At 55.9% G+C, this 21,036-nt stretch overlaps 3 protein-coding genes across 15 annotated transcripts in view; 1 reads left to right on the forward strand and 2 right to left on the reverse strand.

Annotated features, from left to right (window-relative positions):
- Positions 1-449: 449 nt before the first annotated feature.
- On the reverse strand, positions 450-17,509 carry PPP1R13L (protein phosphatase 1 regulatory subunit 13 like). Of its 6 annotated transcripts, XM_059876552.1 has the most exons (15): positions 15,174-15,240; positions 14,183-14,266; positions 12,560-12,989; positions 10,401-10,481; positions 10,156-10,301; positions 9,303-9,807; positions 9,100-9,198; positions 8,934-9,025; positions 8,170-8,638; positions 6,545-6,999; positions 4,219-4,350; positions 3,996-4,129; positions 3,737-3,903; positions 1,910-2,109; positions 450-1,046 (listed from the first exon to the last, which is right to left on the reverse strand). In XM_059876552.1, the coding sequence occupies exons 4-15, from the start codon at positions 10,453-10,455 to the stop codon at positions 1,008-1,010; spliced, it is 2,493 nt and encodes an 830-aa protein (XP_059732535.1). In that variant the 5' UTR covers positions 10,456-10,481; positions 12,560-12,989; positions 14,183-14,266; positions 15,174-15,240; the 3' UTR covers positions 450-1,007. The 6 variants fall into 6 exon arrangements, with proteins under 6 accessions (XP_059732535.1, XP_024833797.1, XP_010813313.1 ...); XM_024978029.2 differs by lacking the exon at positions 14,183-14,266; XM_010815011.3 differs by lacking the exon at positions 12,560-12,989.
- On the forward strand, positions 3,238-19,529 carry POLR1G (RNA polymerase I subunit G). 2 transcript variants are annotated; one of them, XM_059876944.1, is made up of 3 exons: positions 3,238-3,743; positions 17,491-17,632; positions 17,806-19,529. In XM_059876944.1, exons 1-3 carry the CDS (start codon positions 3,617-3,619, stop codon positions 19,238-19,240), a joined length of 1,704 nt encoding a protein of 567 aa, XP_059732927.1. In that variant the 5' UTR covers positions 3,238-3,616; the 3' UTR covers positions 19,241-19,529. The 2 variants fall into 2 exon arrangements, with proteins under 2 accessions (XP_059732927.1, NP_001069953.1); NM_001076485.1 differs by lacking the exon at positions 3,238-3,743 and adding an exon at positions 16,938-17,004.
- The window catches only part of ERCC1 (ERCC excision repair 1, endonuclease non-catalytic subunit), a 31,338-nt gene continuing 29,664 nt past the window's right edge, over positions 19,363-21,036 (reverse strand). For all 7 annotated transcript variants that reach the window (XM_059876912.1, XM_005219336.5, XM_010815082.4 and 4 more), the window contains 3 exons: positions 20,059-20,130; positions 19,760-19,828; positions 19,363-19,471 (listed from right to left, as the gene is read on the reverse strand). In XM_059876912.1, the coding sequence (XP_059732895.1) occupies positions 19,418-19,471; positions 19,760-19,828; positions 20,059-20,130 (195 nt within the window). In that variant the 3' untranslated portion in view covers positions 19,363-19,417. The remainder of the gene's footprint in view (positions 19,472-19,759; positions 19,829-20,058; positions 20,131-21,036) is intronic.

A 21,036-nucleotide genomic window follows, 5' to 3' on the forward strand; every position in this document is an offset into this window, starting at 1 on the left:
TTCACGTTCATGACTTTAAGCTTAGGTCAGCGCTCAGTCCCGCCCAACTCTTTGGGACCAAGCTCCTCTGTCCATGAGCATTTCCAATGCAAGGATACTGGAGTGGGTTGCCATTTCCTTCTCCAGGGGATCTTCCCAACCCAGGGATCGAACCCAGGTTTCCTGCACTGCAGGCAGATTCTTTATCGACTGAGCTACAAGGGAAGTCCAGTTTAAAGATGCTTAAAAAGCAGCAGCCAGGAATTTACCTGGTAGTCCAGCGGTTGAGACTCTGCGCTTCCATTTGCAGAGGTGTGGTCAAAAAAAAAAAAAAGCATAGTTGAAAGAGGGAGGATTGGATTCACACGAGAGAAATCCCTTCCAAAGGGACTACTTTAAGACTGGTTTACCAAACATATTAACAATGACAAGCACTTATTAAGTCAGGATGGAATTCAAAGAGAAGGAAGTCAATTTCTGTGCAAACTACCTTTATTTAAAAAGGAAAACTCCCCGTTTTGTTGTCACACCAGCGCTATGTGAACGCACTTGACTGGGAGAGATAGAGCAGGGATGCTGATAGAGACAAAGACGCCCATGCCTCACCTGGCCCCTGAAGGCTGCTGGTAGATACGGGGCGCAGGTGACTCCCGGGGTAATCCAGTGGCGGTGACCCACTCAAGGCTCTGCTGGGATGGTGGGTTAGCTTGCTTTGGGGCTGCAGGGGGTGGGTTGGCAGTGGAAGTAGGAGGCACTTCGGATGGGACCTGATTTGGCAAATGGGGGGATCTCTCTTGCCCCCGATGATATTCCCAGCCCCACCACGACCTCCCACAGCTAAGGCAGGCTTCTAAGTTTAAGGCTGGGGTTCTCGTTCTCCCCAGGGTTTCCGGAGAGCTGTTGGCAAGGACCCCACCGCTGCAAGGGCTTGGGGGTACAGAGATATGCAGCGGAAGGGGAGGAGGAGGTCTGGAGCGAAGGCAGCTGCTGCTTCATCCTGTCTCCCTTGGAAACGTCCTTCTCTCCAGCTACACCTTACTCCTCTGAGGCTTCACCCTGGGGAAGAGCTGAGGGAAGACAGGCTCTTCAGACGCCGGGAGCTCCCACCCTTTCGCTTCACCCCAAATGTAACACAGTCACCTAATCCACCCCCCCCCCCAAACACGTGGGCCGTCTCCATCCTCCAATCCCTTCCTCACGGACCCTCTCACCATCTCGAAGACCACACTGGAATCCCCCGGCAAGCACCAGATGGAGCCTTCCAGGTGGCAGCGGGCTGGACGAAATGGAGACTTCCCCATCGTAAAAAAGACGCCCGCCGCTCCCGCCCACCATGGCCGTCTGATTGGGACCCACCTGCCACCTATGCCCTAATTAAAGGCATCTTCTTGTCTCCCAGGAAAGTCATGAGACCTTCCTGGTCTCCTCCCCGTACCAAGCAGACTCTCCCTCAATCCTACCGCGATTATATTAATGGAGTCTTCCTCACCCTGCCCAGTGCAGTGTAACAAAAAGTTTCCATGCCGGTAACACACAAGTGCCCTCCTACCCCAACACCAAACTGGGATTCTTCATACTCCTCTTGGCTAAAATACATTCTTCTTTACCTCTCCATGAATATAATTAGGGATAATAAAAATATTTGCTTGAGCAGAAACCAATCACATAATCGGGAAAAGAGTACTGTTGAGTACCCCTACGAAGTACTACCAGCAAGGGGTTCTTCCTCTTCTAAGAAGGGATTTTCCCTTACATCCCCTGTTATTATAATGGTCTCTTCCTCACCTCCCCATGACAGGTAATGGACTCTTCTGACCGCCCCTCCACCCCAGTATAAAGGGCTCTCTCTCCTGCCCCTCTCCCCACCCCGAGGGATCAGCCCTTTCCTCAAACAGCCATCAGAAGACCCGCACATTTCTTCTGGGCTCACCCCGAAGTAGTTACGGGGCACGTAACCCTCCTGGCCATGCAGCGTGGCCCACCACCAGTCCGTCTCCTCTAGTCCGTCCCTCCGCAGCACGGTGACCGAATCGCCCTCTCGGAAGGACAGCTCGTCCCCAAACTCCGCACTGTAGTCCCAGAGGGCGTACACCACCCCGTTGTACATCAGCCCCATGCTCTGCTCCACGTCTGAAACAGGAAATCGCAGGGATGGTCAGCGCCCGGTTCAGGGCAAGCCAGGAACACTCAGGGTCAGAGCCTGAGATCTGACACCAGCCCCACCTGGGGGAATGAGCCCCTATTAAAGTTGTGTGTGTAGCCCTGTCTGGAGGGGGGCTCCTGAGCTGCATTCAGCTGCTGGTACTGGAAGTCTCTAATAGGATGCATCGGGCCTGGCCACGAACCCCCAGGGAAGGGTCGGTGTCCCCATTTCCTCTTATACCTGATTAGGTTCCTGGACCACTCCTAGAAGTACAATTGTCTGCAGCCCCCCCCCCCCGCCCCGCCCCCCACTTAAGAGCTTCAGTCTCCACAGAGGACTCAAGCAGTCCCTCCAAGGGTACGGCCCTACTCCTTCCACGGAAGTGGTCCCAACGCCCCCTTTCCAGGTGGTGCAGTGCACACTGCGCACTTCCCACTCAAATGATAAAGTCTCCAAAGAGGATGTAATCGTTTTCCAGATAGTATAGCCCACCCGCACCGACTCCCTTAAGTGGTAAAATGCCCAAGGATTTACCCCCTTTCCAAATGGTACAGTCCACCAGGCTCCCCCCTTAAATGGTCCAGTTCACCACGCTCCAGTTTCTTCGCCCCTCCCTCCCCCTCCAGGTGCGCGGTCCAATCTCTACTGCATTCTCACAGGACTCTCCGAGTCCAGGCTAGTAGGACGCTACAATCCTCGTATCTCTAGGCTCCGCCGACCTATGACAAAGGGGGTCACAGTGCCCCCCTAACCCGGAGGTTACAGCCCTTCTCTTCGGTGGAAGGTCTACTTCTCCCCCTCATCCCCAAGTCCCGGCCTGCCGCCGCTCACCGCTAAGGCAGGTGTTACAGCCCCCTGGCTCCCAACTACTTTCCGCCACAGCACAGCATGCTGTCCCGCAGTCCCTGCAGGCTCCCCTCTTACACACGCTGTCCCACCCCTACGTCCTACAGCCTGCCTTACTCCAACTGTGTGACGCTCCGGAGCCCACCTTAGGCTACAGACCCCTTCGCTCCAGACCCTAGGCACATCGCCATTATGCTGCCTACCTAGCTCCTCCCCAAACCTGTTTAGATGATATGATTCCCGCCCCCCCGCCCCCGCCCCTCACCGGCTCCTGGAGATACATGGTACAGTCTTGTGTCTCCCTACAAGTGGAAGAGGCCCCAAGCCCCTCCCCAGAAGCCAGGGCCCACTCACTGGTCACCTGTGTGGCACTGTATCTCCCCCAGGTAGCCCTGGGCCCGGAGACAGTATAGTTGGTACGTCCAACTCCCCAACCCCCACAGATGGGAAGGCAGATAAAGCGGCGCAATCTCCGCAACCGCTCTCGTCACCACCGGTGTCCAGCTTGAGGGGCACAGTTGCCCTGCCCCCCTTTCCCTCGAAGGTGGCACAATCTGCTGCAGTCACACACCCTTCTCGCACCTGCCAGGTGGGAGGCCCCGTCCGCCATCCCCGCGGGTGGTCCCTCCCGCCGGCCCCTCCTCGGTGATGCTGTCACAGGTCCGTACAGCCCCTCACCTCCCCAGGCATCCTCTCTCGGGAGCCGCGGTCGGCTTCCTTTCCCTGCCCAGTATCTCTAGCAGCTGGGCCCCTCGCCCCGCCTCGCACCTGCCAGGTAAGTGGCGCAGTCGGCGTAACCCTCGCGGTAGGGGTCGCACTTCTCGATGGCGGTAGCGCCGTCACTGAGCGTGGTGGCGAAGATGGCCGCGCCGTGCTGCACCAGCGCCGTGCAGATGGCCGTGTCGTTGCACGACGCCGCGCAATGCAGCGGGGTCCTAGGCGTGGGGAGGCGGGCATGAGCGGCGGCGCTGGGCGCCCCCAGCGCCGTCCCCGCCCCACGCCGGCCGCGCGCGCCATCAGGGCTCACCAGCCGTGGCTGTCCGGGGAGTTGACGTTGGCCCCGGCCGCGATGAGGAAGTCCACGATGGGGTAGTTGGCGCCGCAGATGGCATTGTGCAGGGCGGTGATGCCCTCCTCGTTGGGCTGGCTCGGGTCGTTCATCTGGACGGGCCGGGGGACCGGGAGGCTCATTCCCTCATCGGGCCGCCTCTACCCCGCCAGCCCAGCTCTCCCGCACCCGCGGCACTCACCTCCTTCATGGCCTGCTGCACCACCTCCAGCTCCCCGGTCAGTGCGGCGTCCAGAAGCAGCACCAGCGGGTTGAGGCGCGCACGGCGGACCTTGCGCGGGGACCCGGCTTTCCGCAGCACCGAGCGCATCTCCTGGGGGACAGGGTGGGGATGCTTCAGTGGCTTGGGGGGCGGGTCGTTAATATACCCATTCCTTGGAGGGGGAAACAGGCTCGGGAACCCGGTGACCGCTCCAGGTCATCCCTAGACAGGGATGGAATTGGAACCCAGGAAGGTACAGAGCCTGAGTCCACAGGGCCATGGGGAGGAGGGTGCTCAGTTCTATAGTCTCTGGTTCCCTACAACACTCAGGGAATCCAGAGATTTGGGAATCTAGGGCCCTGAGGCTTGAGAGGAGGCCGGGAGACCATCAGGTTGATGACTATGGAAGCCAGATATTCAATTCATAGTTTCATTTCATTTAGATAATAAACATGATGTTTCCAGGTGTTCATTTTAAATGTTTGAAATTTGAATATTTGTCATACTATTCCTTCTGCTTTCCTATTTGTTATTTTCAAGTGTTCTCCTACAAAATTCATTTATTCTGAGCACAAAGCATTTGTGATTCCAGCCTTTGCTGTCAATGATTTCAGGATTCTGTAATCTGAAGATCCCAAGAGCCACTGATTTCAAAATTCTCTGATGTTGTTTCCAGTATACTGTGAGTCCAGAAATGCTAAAGTTGTGCCATTTCAAATTGCTGGGGACCCAGGACGTTGCATTCTCAAGATTCTGTGATTGAGAACTTGAATATTTTATGGTTAGAATTTCATTCCAAAAGATTGGAAGGAAATGCTCAAAATGTTCATCGTGGTTCTGAGTGCTTGTGATTTTGGCCTCTTTATTCTATTTTATCTATTTCTTCCTAGTTACTATGTGTTCCTTTCTAGTGGAAAATGCTCACTTAAAAGAAAATCTTGTATTATAACATATTAGTGCCCTAATCTGTGGTTTCTTTGAATCAATAAGTCTTTCATTTTCAGTATTGGGGACTTCAAGAATCAGTACAACCAGGGTTTGTGCTACTACTTTTTTACTTCTACTGTTCGCATCTTCAGTGTCCTAGGATTCTGAAATTTCAGTTTTGAGTTTGTGACGCCAGGATTTAATGATTGAATGCTGTGAGTTTTCAAGTTTCTCTGTGGCCAGGACTTTGTGATTCTACCATGAGGCAATTGGACCATTTCAAGGTGTTTTTATTCTTCCATTCTTGATTCAAGATCCTTAACCTCAGGATCTTGGCTGAGCCAACATTTCTTGGCTCCACCCTCAGGAAGGCCTAGGAAAATAGGCATTTGGGGGTCCACCTGGCCCCCACTTCTTTTCTGGGAATTGTTTCCCTCCCCCTGTCTACCCACGCTGAACAATTAAGATTATTCCATGTGACTGCTCCCCACCCCCAGCCTAGATGCAGAAACCTGAACAAGATCAGCAGGAGACTGTCTCCTGGTCAAATGATAACAGTAACAATAATGGTTAACAGTTAAGTGCCAGGCACTATCCTAAGAGTTACATTAATGTATTAAATTCTCACTGCAACTCTGTAGTTATTCTCATTCCCATTTTACAGATGAGAAAACTGAGGTCCAGGGAGGCTAAATGTCTGGCCCAAGGATGCACAGCTAATAAGTACCGTGTAGCTGGGATGTGAACCCAGGCAGCCTTGCTCTGCAGCTAGGACACTTAATCACGAAACCCACAGGCTCAAAGACCAGAGACTGGTTCTTGAAAATTTGAATGGAAGAAGCTCTGACTAGAGTCAAAGGACACCATGGACTTGAACTGAGAGGTCATTTTGATTCAGGGCTGGGTGGGCCATTTCTAGCTATGGCACGGGCTTGCTGAGGTGTAAGAGGAGAGTGGATCTCCAGAGAAAGGGGACATGAGAAGCTGTGAGGCAGCTCAGGAGAGAAATGGTGACGGCCTTGATTCCAGCAGGCTGTTCAGATCCTAGAATAAACCCTCTGTCCTGCCAAGACAAGTCATTTCCAGGTTGGAAAACTCTTAGATTCCTGAAGGGAAGCCCGCGGCAGGTGACAGGTTACTGGAGAAGAGCAGAGAAAGCCTCTATATGGTCAAGACTTCCAGATGCCCCTCCATATATGTTCTTTTTCTTTTGACCCTTGGATTAAAAACTACATTTTCCAGCCTCCCTTGCAATTGGGTTCCTGGCCAGCAGAATGCGGCAGCTGTGAGGTGTGCAATTTCCAGGTTCTGTCCTAAAAGGGAAGGAACACTTCCATATGCTAAGTGGTATACCCTGGGTTCCTCCTGTATTACTTACCATGCTCTGTGGCTGCTCTGGTGGGCTGCTCTGGAGAGGGGTTGAGGGTGGGATGGGAGCCGGTGGGGCTGGAGCAGGGGGCCCGGCCCTGGCCTCAGATCCCTCAGTGATGGGGGACAGCTCGGGCTCAGGGCCCCCAGGCCCACCGTGACGATGGAAGAGGCGGCTGATGATCTGTTGGTATTGCTTCTTGTGGGTGGGGGGCAGGGCTACAGCCGGGCTCTGCTCCATGGAGCCCCGGCGTTTGAGGGGCCGTGGAATCTCTGCCAGCACCCGGGCCACCTCCTCCAGCTCCGGCACCGACTGTGCTTCGGGTGGCAGCGCTGGCTGCAGCCGTGTGGGACTAAGGGGCCGAGTCACAGCACCTTCGTCTGCATCGCCAACCTCCAGCACGGGCGTCAGCAGCCCCTCCAGCTCTGGCTCAGGTTCCAGATCAGCAGGAGGTTTGGCGAGGCCTAGAAGGAACAAGCGCCCCATCAGAGGAGGGATCCCTGGAGCCCCTCAAGACTCCCTCTGCACAGCTTCCAGGACCTGCCACCAAGGCCTGATTTGCTCTGTGTCCCCATGGCAGTTCTAGCTCTCTCTGGGCTATAACTTCCTTGGGTTGTAAATAACAGACAACTATGACCTCCCCATTCATTACACACTTAAGCTTGTGCCTTGTGCTTTCTCCATGCCTGTCTTACTGAATTCTCACCACTACCTTGTGAAGCTGGTATGACTATCATCTCATTACTACAGAAAGGGAAACTGAGTCTCAGAGAGGGCAAGTCAGTTGCCCAAAGCCACACAGCTGGAATTTGAATTCAGTTCTATCTCACTCCAGAATCTCTACTCCTACTATTATGATAGACTTGACTAAGACTCTAATCATTTCCTCTCTTAACATCTCAGGCAGACAATCGCTGGGACTAGAATTCTGGTATTTGATGGTCTCATCGCTGTTTCCTGCCTCTCGATCAGTTTCTAAAAGCAGGTTGAAATATATAATGCTTGTTCTTGTTTTTCTTTTTATAATGATCATTTTCTACATGATTTCATTGAATGCCCATCATAATCTATGAAGTAAGTATTATTCATCTCTCTTCACAGATGAGAAAATGGAAGCTCATATGGGTTAATTAATTTATCCTGAGTCACGCAGCATGTCAATCGCAGAGAGGGGCTCAAAACCCACTCTGTTTAAATCTAAGCCCTGAGCTGGTCTCACACCAAAAACTATTAATAATTATTATGACTACTATGATAGCTACAGAGGGCTTAGTATCCATCAGGCCCTATTTTGAAGCCTTTATAGGGATTATATAAGCCAATACCATACCCCAGTGAGGTAGGTTCTACCACTATTCATCTTTTCCACTCAAGGAAATTGAAGTCCAGAGAGGTTATGTAACTTGCCAAAAGTCACACAGCATGCAGCCAGCCAGTCTGACTCCTGAGTCCCTGCTTAAGCACTGTGCTATGGCTAGTTCCTGAGCAAACCCCCAAGCTCATCTGGCCTCATGCTCTGCAGGGACAGTGTCTGGAAACAGATATTTGGTTGTGATGGGTCCCCCAGCTGGTTTGGTCCCCAGCCATCTGTCCTCCCTTCACCCAGCCCTCCAGAACCCCCAGCGCTGACTCACCTTCACTTACAGGGGCCCAAGTCTGTTGGGGGGCTTGGGGGGCTGGGGCAGGGGCTTGTGGCTGAGGCTGGGGTTGTAGTTGTGGCTGGGGCTGTGGGGGCAGCTGGGGCTGGGGCTGGGGCTGGGGCTGGGGGGGTGTCTGGGGCTGGGGAGGCATCTTAGGTGGGGGAGCTCGCGAGAAGATGGAGGAGCTTGGGAGCATGGCCCTGCTGGCTCCATGCTCCCAAAAAGCATTCTGCAGCTTGAATATCATGCTGAGGGGGATGGGGCGCTGGCGGGGGGCACTGCGGGGCTGCGGGCTGGAAGGAGGCATGGGGATGCGACTGACAGGCTGCCAGCTTCGGGGCAAAGTGCCTGACGGCCCCGTGGAGCCCAGTGATCGGCGGTAGCTGCCCACATCAGAACGCCTGTCGTTGGCCAGAGGGGAGACCTTGTAATTGCGGGGCAGAGTGGCGCTGGTGAAGTTGTCCTGGGGGAGAAAGAGGGAAGGAAGGAAGATAGAAAGGGCTCAGATGGGAGGGCGATAGGCTTAAGGGGACGAAAGACAGAGGAGTGGAGGAAAGGACGTGGGAAGTCAAGGCAAAAGGCAAGAAGGGAGAGAAGGAGCGGAGCGCAGAGGAGAGAGGGAAAGAAAAGAGGGTCGGGGAGGGGGTGGAAATCCAGGAAAAAGCCGGGGGAGGGTATGGAAACTGTGGGAGCAGCCAGAAAGGGGAGACTAGTCCTGACCCCACAAAACCCCTCCCCAAGTTTCTCTGGCCGCTCACCTTGCCGGTGGCCCCCAGCCCATCCAGGCTGCTCTCTCTCCAGGGTAACAGCTGCAGGCCTGGAGAAGCAGGCCGCGGGAAGACATCCAGACCTGTGAGGCGGGAATCATTAGGGTCTGGGGGATGCCTCTCCGGCTCCCCCATCCTCTGGCCTTCCATCACTCACGTTCATAGCTCGCAGTTTGCGAGGGCTTCTTCTCATAAGCCACGTCCAGGTCGGACTCGTTCCAGGCTTTGGGGGGCCGCCGGCGCAGCGTTAGGTCGTCTGGGGGAGAAGTTGCTCATGAGGATCCCGGGTGGGAGTAGGGGAAGAGAGGCTGGTCCCGGGCTGCACCCCTCACACCCGCCAAGTAGGGCCCTGTGGTTCACCTTGAGCGCGCAGAGGCGGGGCGAAGGCGCTGCCGCCCGCGCCCAGCAGAGGGCTCCCAAAGGCAGCCGGCGCATCGTAAGCTGAGGTCCCGGGGCGAGGCGAGGGTCCGCGCTCCGGGAAGAAGGCCTGGGGCCCTTCCGCCAGGGGGCTGCCACGCGGGGAGCCGGAGCGGCCCAAGAAGTCAAAGTGAGTGGGGGGACCCTGCTGTCGGAGCGGGCCGGGTCGAGGGGAGGGCGCCCGGCCGTGGGGGCTGCCTGCGCCATCGAAGGCGCGGGGCCGGGGCGAGGGCGAGCGGTCTAAGCTGCCGTAGGCGTCCGGCTGCAGGTAGAGCTGGGTGCGCGGTGACGACGGCCGGCCCTTCGCGGATAGCGAGCTATAGGGGAGCAGAGCTGGGGCGCTCTCCGAGCGTCCGAATGGGGTATCTGCGCCGTCGGTGGTCGCCTTCCGGGAGGACCCACGGCTGCCCAAGGGCTCGGGGACCGGGCTGGTGCTGTACCGGGGCAGCTGTGGGGACATTGTGGGGTCAAAGGAGACGTTAGTAGAGGGTTGGTAAGTCAATCGATAGCGGTGATCGAGAGCCAACCCTGGAGAGGTGGGCGGGGCTGGAGATTCAGGCCTAGGGAGCCCTGCCGTCGGGGCTGGGGCCAGCGCACACAGTGCCTTTGTGCCGCTTAGAAAAAAGCCCCTTCTCTTCCGAGGGTCCTGACAGACGTCCGCTTCCACTGGCCTCCTTTATCAGATGCCCTTAAACAGCCCACCGCCTGCCCCATGAGACAGGCTTGCCTGAACTCCTGGCCAAAAGAAGCTGACTTTTCGGGTGGCCAGGGTTGGGACCAGGACCCGCGGGCTCACCCTAGCCGGCGCTGCGGCCTGAGAGCCAAGAGGTGCCGCGGGCGAGTCCGACCACAGCGACTCCAACTGCTTGGTCAGTTCGTCCACCTTGGCCGCCGCCGTGTCCAGCTCCATCTGCTTCAGGTCCATGTGCTTCATGGCTAGAGCTGGGCGGGCGGGAGTGGCAATGAGGACCGGGACCCGTGGGCCGCGCCCCGCCACCGAGGGCCGCGCCCCGACAAGCCCCGCCCCCTATCCCAGCTCACACTGGAATTTCAGGTCCAGAATGTCCCCCGAACTCTGGAACGCCTCGCTGTCCATGGTGCCGGCCGGCCGGAGCGGGGCGCCTGCGTTTGGGGAGGCAGGGGCGGGGGGGGGGTGTCTGCTCAGGGCCCGCCTACAGGGAACCTGGGGCCCTAAGGAGAGCGAGGGTGCCTTTATTCTCCTTGTTCCTTCCACTGGAAGTTCTATGCCTCTCCATCGCCCCTGCTGGGAAATGCCAACTCCTGCAAAACTCTCTGGCTCAGGACAATTCACTCTCTTTACGTGACTCCTTGTTCATCTCTCTGCCTTAATAAAACTGGATCATTCCTTCAACCATTATCCATTGACCACCTACTATGTGCCAGGCATTATAGTGAACAGAGGTTGCAATAATAATAACTATCAATTACTGAATGGCTTCTAGGGACCAAGAGACACTGTACTAGATGCTGGGGATCTTTTTAAAAATAATGATGGTGTTGCCTTCTATATGTGCCTACTATGTACCGACTCAATGGACATGAGTTTGAGCAAACTCCGGGAGATGGTGAAGGACAGGGAAGCCTGGGGTGCTGCAGTCCATGGGGTCGCAAAGAGACACAACTGAGCAACTGAATGACAACATTATGTGCCAGGACCTTTGCTAGTTGCCTGAGGGTTTAATGAAATAAAACAACTATTTGTTGAGAGGTCACTGTCGCCTGGAATCGTACCAAGTGCTTTACATCCAATACCTTATCCTGAGATCAAAACCTCCATAGCAGGCATGGAAGTGAGGCTCAGAAACATACATTTCAGATCACCCTGCAAGAAGTCAGCATACTAGGTTTCACATCTGAACCTAACTTGACGTTTTGGGTCATTTCAGTCAGTCTGGAGGGGCTCCAGAGGACAGGGGCCACTCAGCTTCCTCTCCCCAGAGTCTCCGCCCAAAGCAGACTCAGCGTGTTCACACGGGTCCACCGTCAACAGAAGAACTGGGAGGTGACCAGGGGCCACTGAATTCGCCAACCCAGTGGGAAGGAGCCAGGCCCCCAGGAACCAGTCTGGCCAGCACCACCCCCATCTCCATGGTAACCGCCACGCCCGCCAAGTCTGCCACCTCCCTGCTGCACCAACCCGCGGCTTAGCTTTGATTTGGGGTGCAGGCGTGGGCAGCAGGGCGGGCTGGGGCATGCTGATTCTGGCTTCAGTCTGGGAAGTCTCGGAACAGAACCTGTTGGGGCTGGTGGCTCATTTGGGTGTGTTAGGAGTGTGTGACCTTGGACTCCGAGTCCCCTCCACTCCTTGAGCCTCAGTTTCCCCCAACTGTGAAAGGAGGAAGCAAATCAGCTATTCTAAGGAGCCTCCTTAACCCCTCAGAGCCCTAGATTCTGAAATTATAAGGATCTTGAGGTTGTAACTAAATTCCTACAGAACCTAAAACCCTCTGCTTGAGAAGTCTATGGTTTGAAAGTTCTGAGTTCAAGAGTCTATCTTTGGAACATTCTAGAATTCTCCACTTTGGCTAGCCTAGATTTCTCTGTCTTCCTGCACCAAGTTCTACCTATTCCAGGATTCCAAGGTCCTAAAAGTCTGGGTGAACGTCTGGTTTAGTGGAGCTGCTGAAAGCACAGTTATGCTATGCTATGCTAAGTCACATCAGTTGTGTCCGACTCTGTGACCCCATAGATGGAAGCCCACCAGGTTCCCCCATCCCTGGGATTCCCCAGGCAAGAACACTGGAATGGGTTGCCATTTCCTTCTCCAATGCATGAAAGTGAAAAGTGAAAGTGAAGTCGCTCAGTCGTGTCCGACCCTCAGCGACCCCATGGACTGCAGCCTACCAGGCTCCTCTGTCCATGGGATTTTCCAGGCAAGAGGACTGGAGTGGGTGCCGTTGAAAGCACAGTTAAGGAGGATTCAAATCTGGTAGCACCACTGACCCACCTGACCAGATAGCCTCAGTTTCCTCATCTGTAAAATTAGAATCAATAGCAGTTAATTTCAGAGGACTGCTGTGAGGATCCAACTGGCCAGAAAGTGCAAGAGGAATTAAGGTTCTGAGAATTGAGGCCTCAAAAAGTAGAGACTATAGGAACCAAAACTTGGCATCTTTTAGAATCTTAGAGATACATAGGAAACACTCTGTTAAAATATAAAAAAGAACTATCTATGCTACCTCCAGGGCCAGCATTCTGGTAGCGAGTGGTTCTTTGGGGTAGTTTCTGATTCTCAAATTCTAAGACACATCCCACGCTGATATCCTCTGGGTCTAAGGAAATGCCAGGGCTGGGCGTGGAGCCGTCCCGGGGCTGACGCGGGCGAAGGGGGCGTCGGGGCCTCCAGGGGGCGCTCCAGGTCACGGCACGACCCCAGCTGGGAGAGCAGACCTTGCCTGAGCTCAGACACTGGGAATGCGCGGCGGGCCCAGGCAGGTGCAGCACCTCCCGCGGCAGGGGAGCGGGGACCGGGCGGGGCGCAAGGGTGGCACGGGCCGCGCCTCTGCTCGCGGCCCCTGTCCTCCACACCCAGGTCCTCTCCACCGGGCGCCCCTCTCCTCCGCTCTTAGGTCTCTTTCCCCAGCATCTTCTGCACCCCAGCCAGGTTCTCTGGAATTAAAAATCAGGGGAGGAGGCGGAGGTCCTGGAGGAAGCATCCTCCGTAAGAACCGGGTCAGAGTGCTAGGCTGGACTGACAGTACCCAGGTTGGAATCCTCCGAGACAGACGCTGGGAGCCACCCCCCTACACACACATCCCCGCCTTGGGACTTGGTTTCCTCCTCTGTGGACGTCTGTGCAATGAGCTTGGGCCTTCCCATTCTTTCAATTATTTAGCTTCTGTGTGCCTCAGTTTCCTTAAGTGTATAAAGGGGGAATCAATACCTTCACCTCAATAGAAATGTGACGTTTGAATGACATAATCTATGTACAGAGTTTAGAACACTGCAGGGCTCGGAGTAAAGTTCACACGGATAAGATTCCTAATTCCCAGGCCTGGAACAGACAGAGAGCTCAAAACCCAAAGTGACTGTTTTTCTCCGAAACGGCCCATTCAGATCTCTGAGATTCTAAAAGCCCTGAGCTTTGACCCTTCCGTCTTGACTCCAGTCCTCGGATTTCAGAACCCAAACTGTGGCCTCTATGACTCAGCTTACCCCCTCCTCTCCATATAATGGCTGCATTGTGCAAGCCCACCACCACCAATCCCATCCCATCTTCTCCCCTGCTTTCCTGAGTTCTGGCCATCTCTAGTCCTGGCCCATTCCAGGGCATAGGAATCCCTAGAAGATTCTAGACAGAAGGTGGCAAAAGCTGAAGGTATCGCCTTCACTCCAGCCTCAGTTTCCCCAATGGACCAAAGAGAAGTCATTCCCTGGGGTGGGATCAGCAAACCCCAGTGGAAGTAAGACCTTTGGGCAATTGCCAGAGACTTCTGTAGACGGTGGGAACCATCTCTCTACCTGCCAGCCCTCAGCCTGGCACGCTGTGAGCTCTGCCTTGGCAGCCACGGTTATTATTTTTAATTTCATCCCAGGCTATCAGCAAATGCCCTTCAAGCCCAGACGTTAGGAAGTTCTTCCCTCTCTCACCAGAACCCCCTGCCTCCCCCACCCCCTTGTATAATCCCTTCACGTGACACATAGGGGTGGAGAGAAGGGGGAGTCTTGGGAGGGAGGTGCTGGGCGTCTGCCCTCCCCCAGCTTCAAGGACAGACACACACCTCCAGAATTAGCCTCTATCCTCCCTTATCTGCCACACTACCTCAGGTCAGACAGATGGGAGGGGAGGTGACATTTCTCACCTCAGGGTCAGGGCCAGGAGCCCTAGGAGAGAAGTCAGTCAGAAAATCCGGTGGGAGGGGATGGACTCCTGACGCCCAAGAGAGCTGTGTGGAAGGGGGAGGGCAAATACTGACCCCCCAACACTGCTGCCACTGTGACCTCTATGACTCAGCTTACCCCCTCTTCTCTGTATAATGGCTGTATTGTGTCCAGCCTTGCAAGCCCCCCCTCAACCCCACCCCACCTTCTGGAATTCTGCCCTGGATTCTAGAACCCTCTTTGCAAATCCCAGATATTTCCCACCTTCAAGGGGTAATAGGAGGTTCCCCGCCCCCGCCAGGGGGCGCCCTGGGGCGGTCCCTCTGGTTAGGCAGGTCTGACGCCCCGGTTAATGACAGGTTGGGGATCGTGCAGCGGCAGAGAGAAGGTTGGAGACCTGCCCTAGTCCTCCCCACCCCAACCCCGGCCCCCACCCCAGAGCCAGAAAGAGGGGGGAACGCCGGGGCACAGTCTTCAGAGGGACCGAGGGTGTTAGTTCTGATTCATTTCAGGAACCCAGGTTCCACTATCCTCACCCCGTCCCTAATTCTGCTCCCAGACCTAAAGACTCGGTCGAAAAGGCAGCTGAAGGGTGGCAGGGATGGCCGCCCATTCCAGAGCCCCAGCAGTCCAAGTCTCCCATTTCTCCCCAAGAGATCCGATATCCCAATTCTACTCAAGGATTCAGGATTCCTAGAGCTCCCAATTCGAGAGACTGAGGAGTCCCAGTTCCGAACCTCTCCCCAGGACTACGGTGTCCGCTCCCACCCGTCCAAGAACTCAGGCATTCGAGCCCTCTTTCCTTCTGCCCAGTAAAGCAGGCATCCAAGTTTTAGCCTTCTAATGTCCCTGGCGTCCTGCGCACTCCCAATTCCGCCCTGGGACCTGGCGTCTTAGCCTCTTCAGGACCCTCCCAGGGACGCGAGTCTCGGGCTCCACCAGAGCCGCTGAACCCAAGGGGGTGTAACTCACAGATCCGGGGCAGACTTTGGCACCGGGGGGCTTCCTCCGGCTCCGGCTCCGGCTGCGGGGAGCCGAGGACGGGGCGGGGCAGGCGCCGGGAACAGGTTAGACGACGTGACTCCGACCAGAGGGAGGCGGGTCTCGGAGGGGAGGGGGAGTAGGGGGTCGCCTCGAGCACTTTGGGACTTGTAGTCCCGGAGGAGCGGGACATAGCCGGGTACGTTCCCATTCGAACTGACATAAAGTCCATTTCACAGACAGGAAGGGCGAGGTCGAAAAGCCAAGGGTGACCTAACTAAGTAAACAGAATTCAGACTCTCACCTCGCTGTGGTTGCAAGAGACGAAATCCTGACTCCCTGCCCCTCCCCTCCAGGCTCAGTTTCCCACTTCTTGAATAAAGATTTGGACAACACCGAAGAGGCAGAAAGTTACAGAGGCTGGGGGAGACACGTATCCCGCCCCCAAGGCGAGAAGAGGGCCTCGCTAAAATTAGTATCCCCTCGGGTCTCTGAGCCTCAGTCTCTCTATCGGTAAAAAGAGTGGTTGGGATCTTGATAGAATTTCGCAGCTACAGCTCACAGTTAGATGCTGGGACTACAACTCCCAGCAGCTTCCTCGACCGACGTCCGGCGCCACCCAGTCTCGCATCCTCTGGGAACTGTAGTCCCGGAGCTCGCAGGGGCGGCGCCCGCCTGTCTCGCCCACGCACGGGAAACTGGAGATCTGGGAAGAGGCAACCCATCCTCTTTGCCTGACTCTCCCTCCGCTCTGGGTAGCCTCTGGCTCGCTGAGAAGGTGGGCGCCCCAGTTCTAAAGTAGGATCCGCAATCTCGGCAGAGGGGGCGGGAATCAGCGCTGACACACCGGTCAGGAATGCAGTCTGGTCACCCTGTCTAGTCACCGTCCCGCGGCTGCGCCCGTCTCCCCACGCGGCACGATTCCCGTGGGAAGGGACGTAGGCGTGTCCCCCAAATCTGCGTCCACGTGCCGCTGTTTACACGCGCCCAGGGACAGAGACGGGGCACTGATCAGGACTTCTACTCATTCTCCCTTCCTCAAAGCCTTTGGAAATGCCCCCCACGCAGGAGACTAAATCCTCGAGGGAATCGACCCGTCTCTTCTGGCCCACTGTCCCTCCCCCTAGTCCGCCCCCCCCCGCCCCCGCCCCCGCCCCCGCCGCCACGCGTGTCCAGCTCGGGAGCCCGGAGGCTCCTCCCCGGGATCCACAGGCTCCTCCCCCTGTATTTCCCGCTCCCCTGGAGCCCCGAAAGCCCGCCCCTGTCTGGTAGTTAAAAGCCCTCATTCCTCGGCTTTCCCACCTCTCCCAGTCAAGTTCTGAACTTCTGAGGCATCTGGGCCTCCTAAAAGGCTTTGTAACACTAAAACCACAGTCCTGCACACCTGGACCCTTACCGGTCTCTTTAAGGATTTCAGACCACTCGATCTTCCTGTCTCTTTAAGAGTTAGGGCCTATGAATGTGGCGGCCCCTTTAAGGCAACGTTGGACCAAATCATTTCTGAAATACTGTGGGGATTCCCGCCGGGACCTTGTGCGGCTGTAATTCCTCCCCACGCCCCAGACAGCGAATCAGCTGCTTTTTGGAGTAGACTTTCAGTAAAAGATGATTTTTCTCGCTCCTCGGCCGTGCACAAGTGGAAGTCCCCCCTAGTTATGCTTACAGAGAGAGCGGGCTCCGAGCGACACCTCCCGCGCTCCCGTGCCACATGAACGCTCACAGACGAGGCCCCACCTCTGGTTTCACGTGGTCGGCGGCGGGGCCTGGGTTGCTGGGTCTATCTGAGGCACGGGTCCAGGGATGGCGGGAACCCCGTCCGGCAGTAAGTTGCTTCACGGCGGGCCTACAGGGTGCAGAGAGTTGGCTGGCGGGAAGAGAAAGGGGCGCCCTAGAGCGTTCGGACGTAAAAAAAGAGACTTCCTCTGAGACCGGACCATGCTTCTCTCTCCAGTGGCTAAACCTGGGGGAAATCTAGAAGGGTTTTCCTGAGGAAACCAGAAATGCCTCTTCTCAGCTACTACCTCCGTCTCACCAAAAGAATCTGACCAAGCGTAGAGTGTATCCCCCGGGGGATGGTGGGGACGGGGAGGCATTCAGATAGAGGATATTTGAGGGTCGGGGGGTTGGGGTATACTGGTGGGGAGAACTAGGATTGGGATGGCGGATATAGGCGCGCCTCTGGGGAACAGACAGGAGAGAGGGAAGGCGTGGTAAGAGGATTGGGGCTCTCAAGAAGTTGAGGCCAATGGACCGATAGGCGTGCCCTGGGGGACTGGATCGGCACAAATGACCATTTCCCCTTCTGCAGGTGCTGCTCGGTTTTCTTGTCCCCCCAACTTTACTGCGACGCCCCCAGCCTCAGAACACAGTCGTTTCTCTTTGGAGGCATTGACCGGCCCAGATACAGAGCTGTGGCTCATCCAGGCCCCTGTGGACTTCGCCCCAGACTGGTAAGAGGTCCCACGCCAACTCCGGGGAACATTTCTCACCCCAGTGGCTGAACGAGGTGGGGTACTTAAAGGGGCTTTCTTGGGGAACCCAGAAATGCTGCATCTCAACTGCTGTCCCCTGTCCCACCAAAAGAATCTGATCAAGCTTCTGCCCTCCTCTTTTCAACTTTTAGCCTCAATGGACGACTCGTGCCTCTCTCTGGCTCCCAGATTGTGAAGGGCAAGTTGGCAGGCAAGCGGCACCGCTACAGGGTTCTCAGCAGCAGTGGCCCCAGAGCTGGAGGAGAAGCAACCCTGCTGGCCCCCTCAGCAGAGGCAGGAGGGGGACTCACCTGTGCCCTGGCACCCCAGGGCAGCCTGAGGATCTTTGAGAGTCCCCAGGAATCCCTGACAGGGACTCTACTGCAGTCCATTCCTGCAAGTCCCCCACCACAGATCCCCCCTGGCCTGAGGCCTCGGTTCTGTGCCTTCGGAGGCAGCCCGCCGGTCACAGGGCCTGGGTCCGTCTTGGCCTTGAAGTCCCTGGCTTCAGGGAAGAGGAAAAAGAAGAGACACTTGCCAGAAGCCTCAGTTCCTCAGGAGGCAGTGAATGAGCATGGGGCCCTGGAGGTGGACACAGCTTTGGGGTCCCTGGAGCTGGATGTGGGGAAGAAGGAAAAAAAGCACCAGCTGAAAGAACTGGAGGCGACAGAGCCACTGGCAACAGAGCCCGTTGCTGAGATGCTGGAGCCTCCAGGAACACTGTCCCCATCCACCACCAGGAAGAGGAAAAAGAAGCCCAAAGAGTCTGTAGAAATGGTCAAGCCAGAAACAGGAATGCCAGAATCCAAAGAAAAGACGGTGGAGGAGCTAGAATTCAGGGTTAAAAGGGAGCCTCTGGAAGAGACAGTCCTGTCTCCCAGAAAGAAGAGGAAGAAGCAGAAGGAGCCAGGAGAGATGGAGCCGGTGGAGGGGACGACAGTGGAGTCTCAGCTGCAGGTAAAGACGGAGCCACAGGAGGAAGCCATCCCACTGCCGTCCTCAAAGAAGAAGAAAAAGGAAAAGAGGTACAAAGGAATGAGGGAGCCAGGGATGGAGGTGATGGAGCCAGAGGTGAAGCCTCTGGAGCTCACAGGGGAGGTGATGGAGCCTGACCTGCCACCTGATGTGCAGGCACAGTCTGAGGCAGCTCTGGGATCCCCCAAAAAGAGAAGGAAGAAAGAAAAACAGCAAAATGTGATGATGCAGCCAGGGACAGAGGTGGTGGAGCCACAGGCAGAGGGGATGGAGCCCGAGCTGCCAGGTGCTGCTGAGCCTCAGGCAGCTCTAGCATCCACCAAGAAGAAGAAGAAGGAAAGAGGGCATCTAGCGACAGAGCCTGGGACTGAGATGACTAACCCCCAAGGCGAGATGATGGAGCCTGAGCTGCCAGATGAGGGGCAGCCTGAGGCTAGGGCAGATCCAGCATCCACTAAGAAGAGGAAAAAGCAGGGCCAAAAAAGCCAGGTGCCCGAGACAGCACCCCAGGAGGAGATGCCAGAGCCCCCGCTGAATCCCGAGTCTGGGCAGGTGGCTCCCAAGGGACAGGAGAGGAAGCGGAAGAAGAAGCCGCAGCAGGATCCCATGTAAGTGTCCACCGGGGAAACCGATGACTGCAACTCAGACAAGCTGAAGGTGGCCACCTGGGCCATCAGAAAGCGAGAGCAGAGAACCCCCCCTCCCACTGACCACACCAGCACACCAGCCAGAGCTGGGCCAGAAAAAAGTGCTTTATTATTACACCGAGGACCTCCTTGGCATCTGGGGTCAGTGGGGCACTTTCAAGAAAGGCTCGTGGAAGACATCAAACAGCCTTCGGGCCTGGAGAGGGGGGAAGGAAGAAAAGGAACCTGTCATTAAATGAGCCATTTGTTTGATACATTGGAGTGGGCTTCTGGTTCTTTTTCTCCTCAGTTGGAGGGGACATTGTGGGGGCGAGCAGAGAAGTAGTCAGATCTAGATTCTATCCCAGACTGGCTGTGTGAGGTTGGGCTGGTTCCCACCCTCTCTGGGCCTTCTGAAACCTCAGAACTTTGGAATCTGCAGTCCCATTTCTTTGGGGCTCCCTCCTGCCCTTAGCCCCTCAAGCCCATTTCCCCAGGCTCTTACCTTCTGGGGTCCCAGACCTGGGCACAAGGACAGATCTTCCCGGGATGCAGCTATGAGCTGTTCCAGAGACTGAGGAAGGTAGAAGCGAGTGGTCAGGGGAAATAAACCCAAAACCTCCCCTGCCCGCAGCTGCTCGGTGGGTGTACAATATTCCTGGAGGGCAGGGAGATCCTGCAGGGGCCGGGGAAGGCAGGAAGATGGGGAGGGGGCACTGGGAGGTAGAAGGAAATAGGTGGGCAGCTTCCTTGAAAAGCAAAGCAGGTAGAAATGTCAATCGGCACAAGGGAATTGTTCCTCACCCCAAAAGTAGTCAGGAGGGTCTGACTGTCCGTTTTGTTGACTGACTTGACGGTGGTCAGACATTCAGTCACCTGGAGGGAAAGGAGACGGGGTCAGAGGTGGGAGAAGAAAGGAAAACAAGACTGAGCCTGTGAGGGCGCCACTGGGTCACTGCTGTGTCCCTAGGCTGCTCTGCATGCAGGAAGAGCTCAGTAATGCTTTGGGGGTGTGTTTTTTGATTATGTGTTTTGATGATTAAAAGGTCATCTCAGAGTGATCCCCAACTAGCTGAGAGGGTTCTGGTCATGGGATGAGAAGACAAAAGTCATTTATCTTGAGCTGGTTCTGCCCCGGGGAAGACTGTAGGCTCTGAAGTTGGACCCGAGTTCAAAACCAGGTCCCACTGCCTTCTCCCTGTAAGACCCTGGGCATAGGAACTGACCTCTCTGGGCCTACATTTTCAAAAAATGGGGGTTCTCACAACACCCTGCACAAGGGTGGCTGGGGGCACCCTCCATTACGCTATCATTGGAGGCCCAGTTCAGTTCAGTCAGCAAATATTCTCTGAGCACTCCCTGAGTGTTTGGTGGTGCTGGGGACACGACAGGTCCGAGACAGCCCCAGCCCTGCCCTCCTGGAGCTCCTAGTCCACTGTGAGAGGGAGATCAGTTCCAGACACAGTGACCCAGATGGGCAGGGCTGAGGGAGCCCAGCGGGGGCACTTGACCTGACCTGGGGATCCCGGAAGACTTCCTGGAGAAGGAAGATTGGAGCTGAGATAGGGGAAAGACCAGATCAGGCAACTAATCAACAGAACAGGAATGGACACAGAAGTGACAGAATGAGGAGGTAGGGGGTAGGTGGGGCTGCCGGGTCCAACAGGCAGCACCTTGGAGAGAGTGGAGAGGGCACTGGGGAGCCATGGGAGGGTTTTGGTGTTTGTTTAATATTTATTTATTTGGCTATGCCAAGCATTAGTTGTGGCATGCAGGAGGTTT

Source organism: Bos taurus, chromosome 18, assembly GCF_002263795.3.
Source record: "Bos taurus isolate L1 Dominette 01449 registration number 42190680 breed Hereford chromosome 18, ARS-UCD2.0, whole genome shotgun sequence".
NCBI classification, from domain to species: Eukaryota; Metazoa; Chordata; class Mammalia; order Artiodactyla; family Bovidae; genus Bos; species Bos taurus.

Bases quoted from the DNA above. Each gene is read 5' to 3' on its own strand.
- POLR1G (XM_059876944.1), top strand. From the start codon at position 3,617: ATGCTGTCACAGGTCCGTACAGCCCCTCACCTCCCCAGGCATCCTCTC. The intron at 3,744-17,490 runs GTAAGTGGCGCA...CCCCTTCTGCAG, and splicing joins CCCCGCCTCGCACCTGCCAG to GTGCTGCTCGGTTTTCTTGT. The intron at 17,633-17,805 runs GTAAGAGGTCCC...TTCAACTTTTAG, and splicing joins GTGGACTTCGCCCCAGACTG to CCTCAATGGACGACTCGTGC.
- PPP1R13L (XM_005219203.4), bottom strand. From the start codon at position 10,455: ATGGACAGCGAGGCGTTCCAGAGTTCGGGGGACATTCTGGACCTGAAA. The intron at 9,026-9,099 runs GTGAGTGATGGA...CCCGCCTCACAG, and splicing joins GCAAACTGCGAGCTATGAAC to GTCTGGATGTCTTCCCGCGG. The intron at 4,351-6,544 runs GTAAGTAATACA...CCTGTCCCCCAG, and splicing joins CAGAGCAGCCACAGAGCATG to GAGATGCGCTCGGTGCTGCG.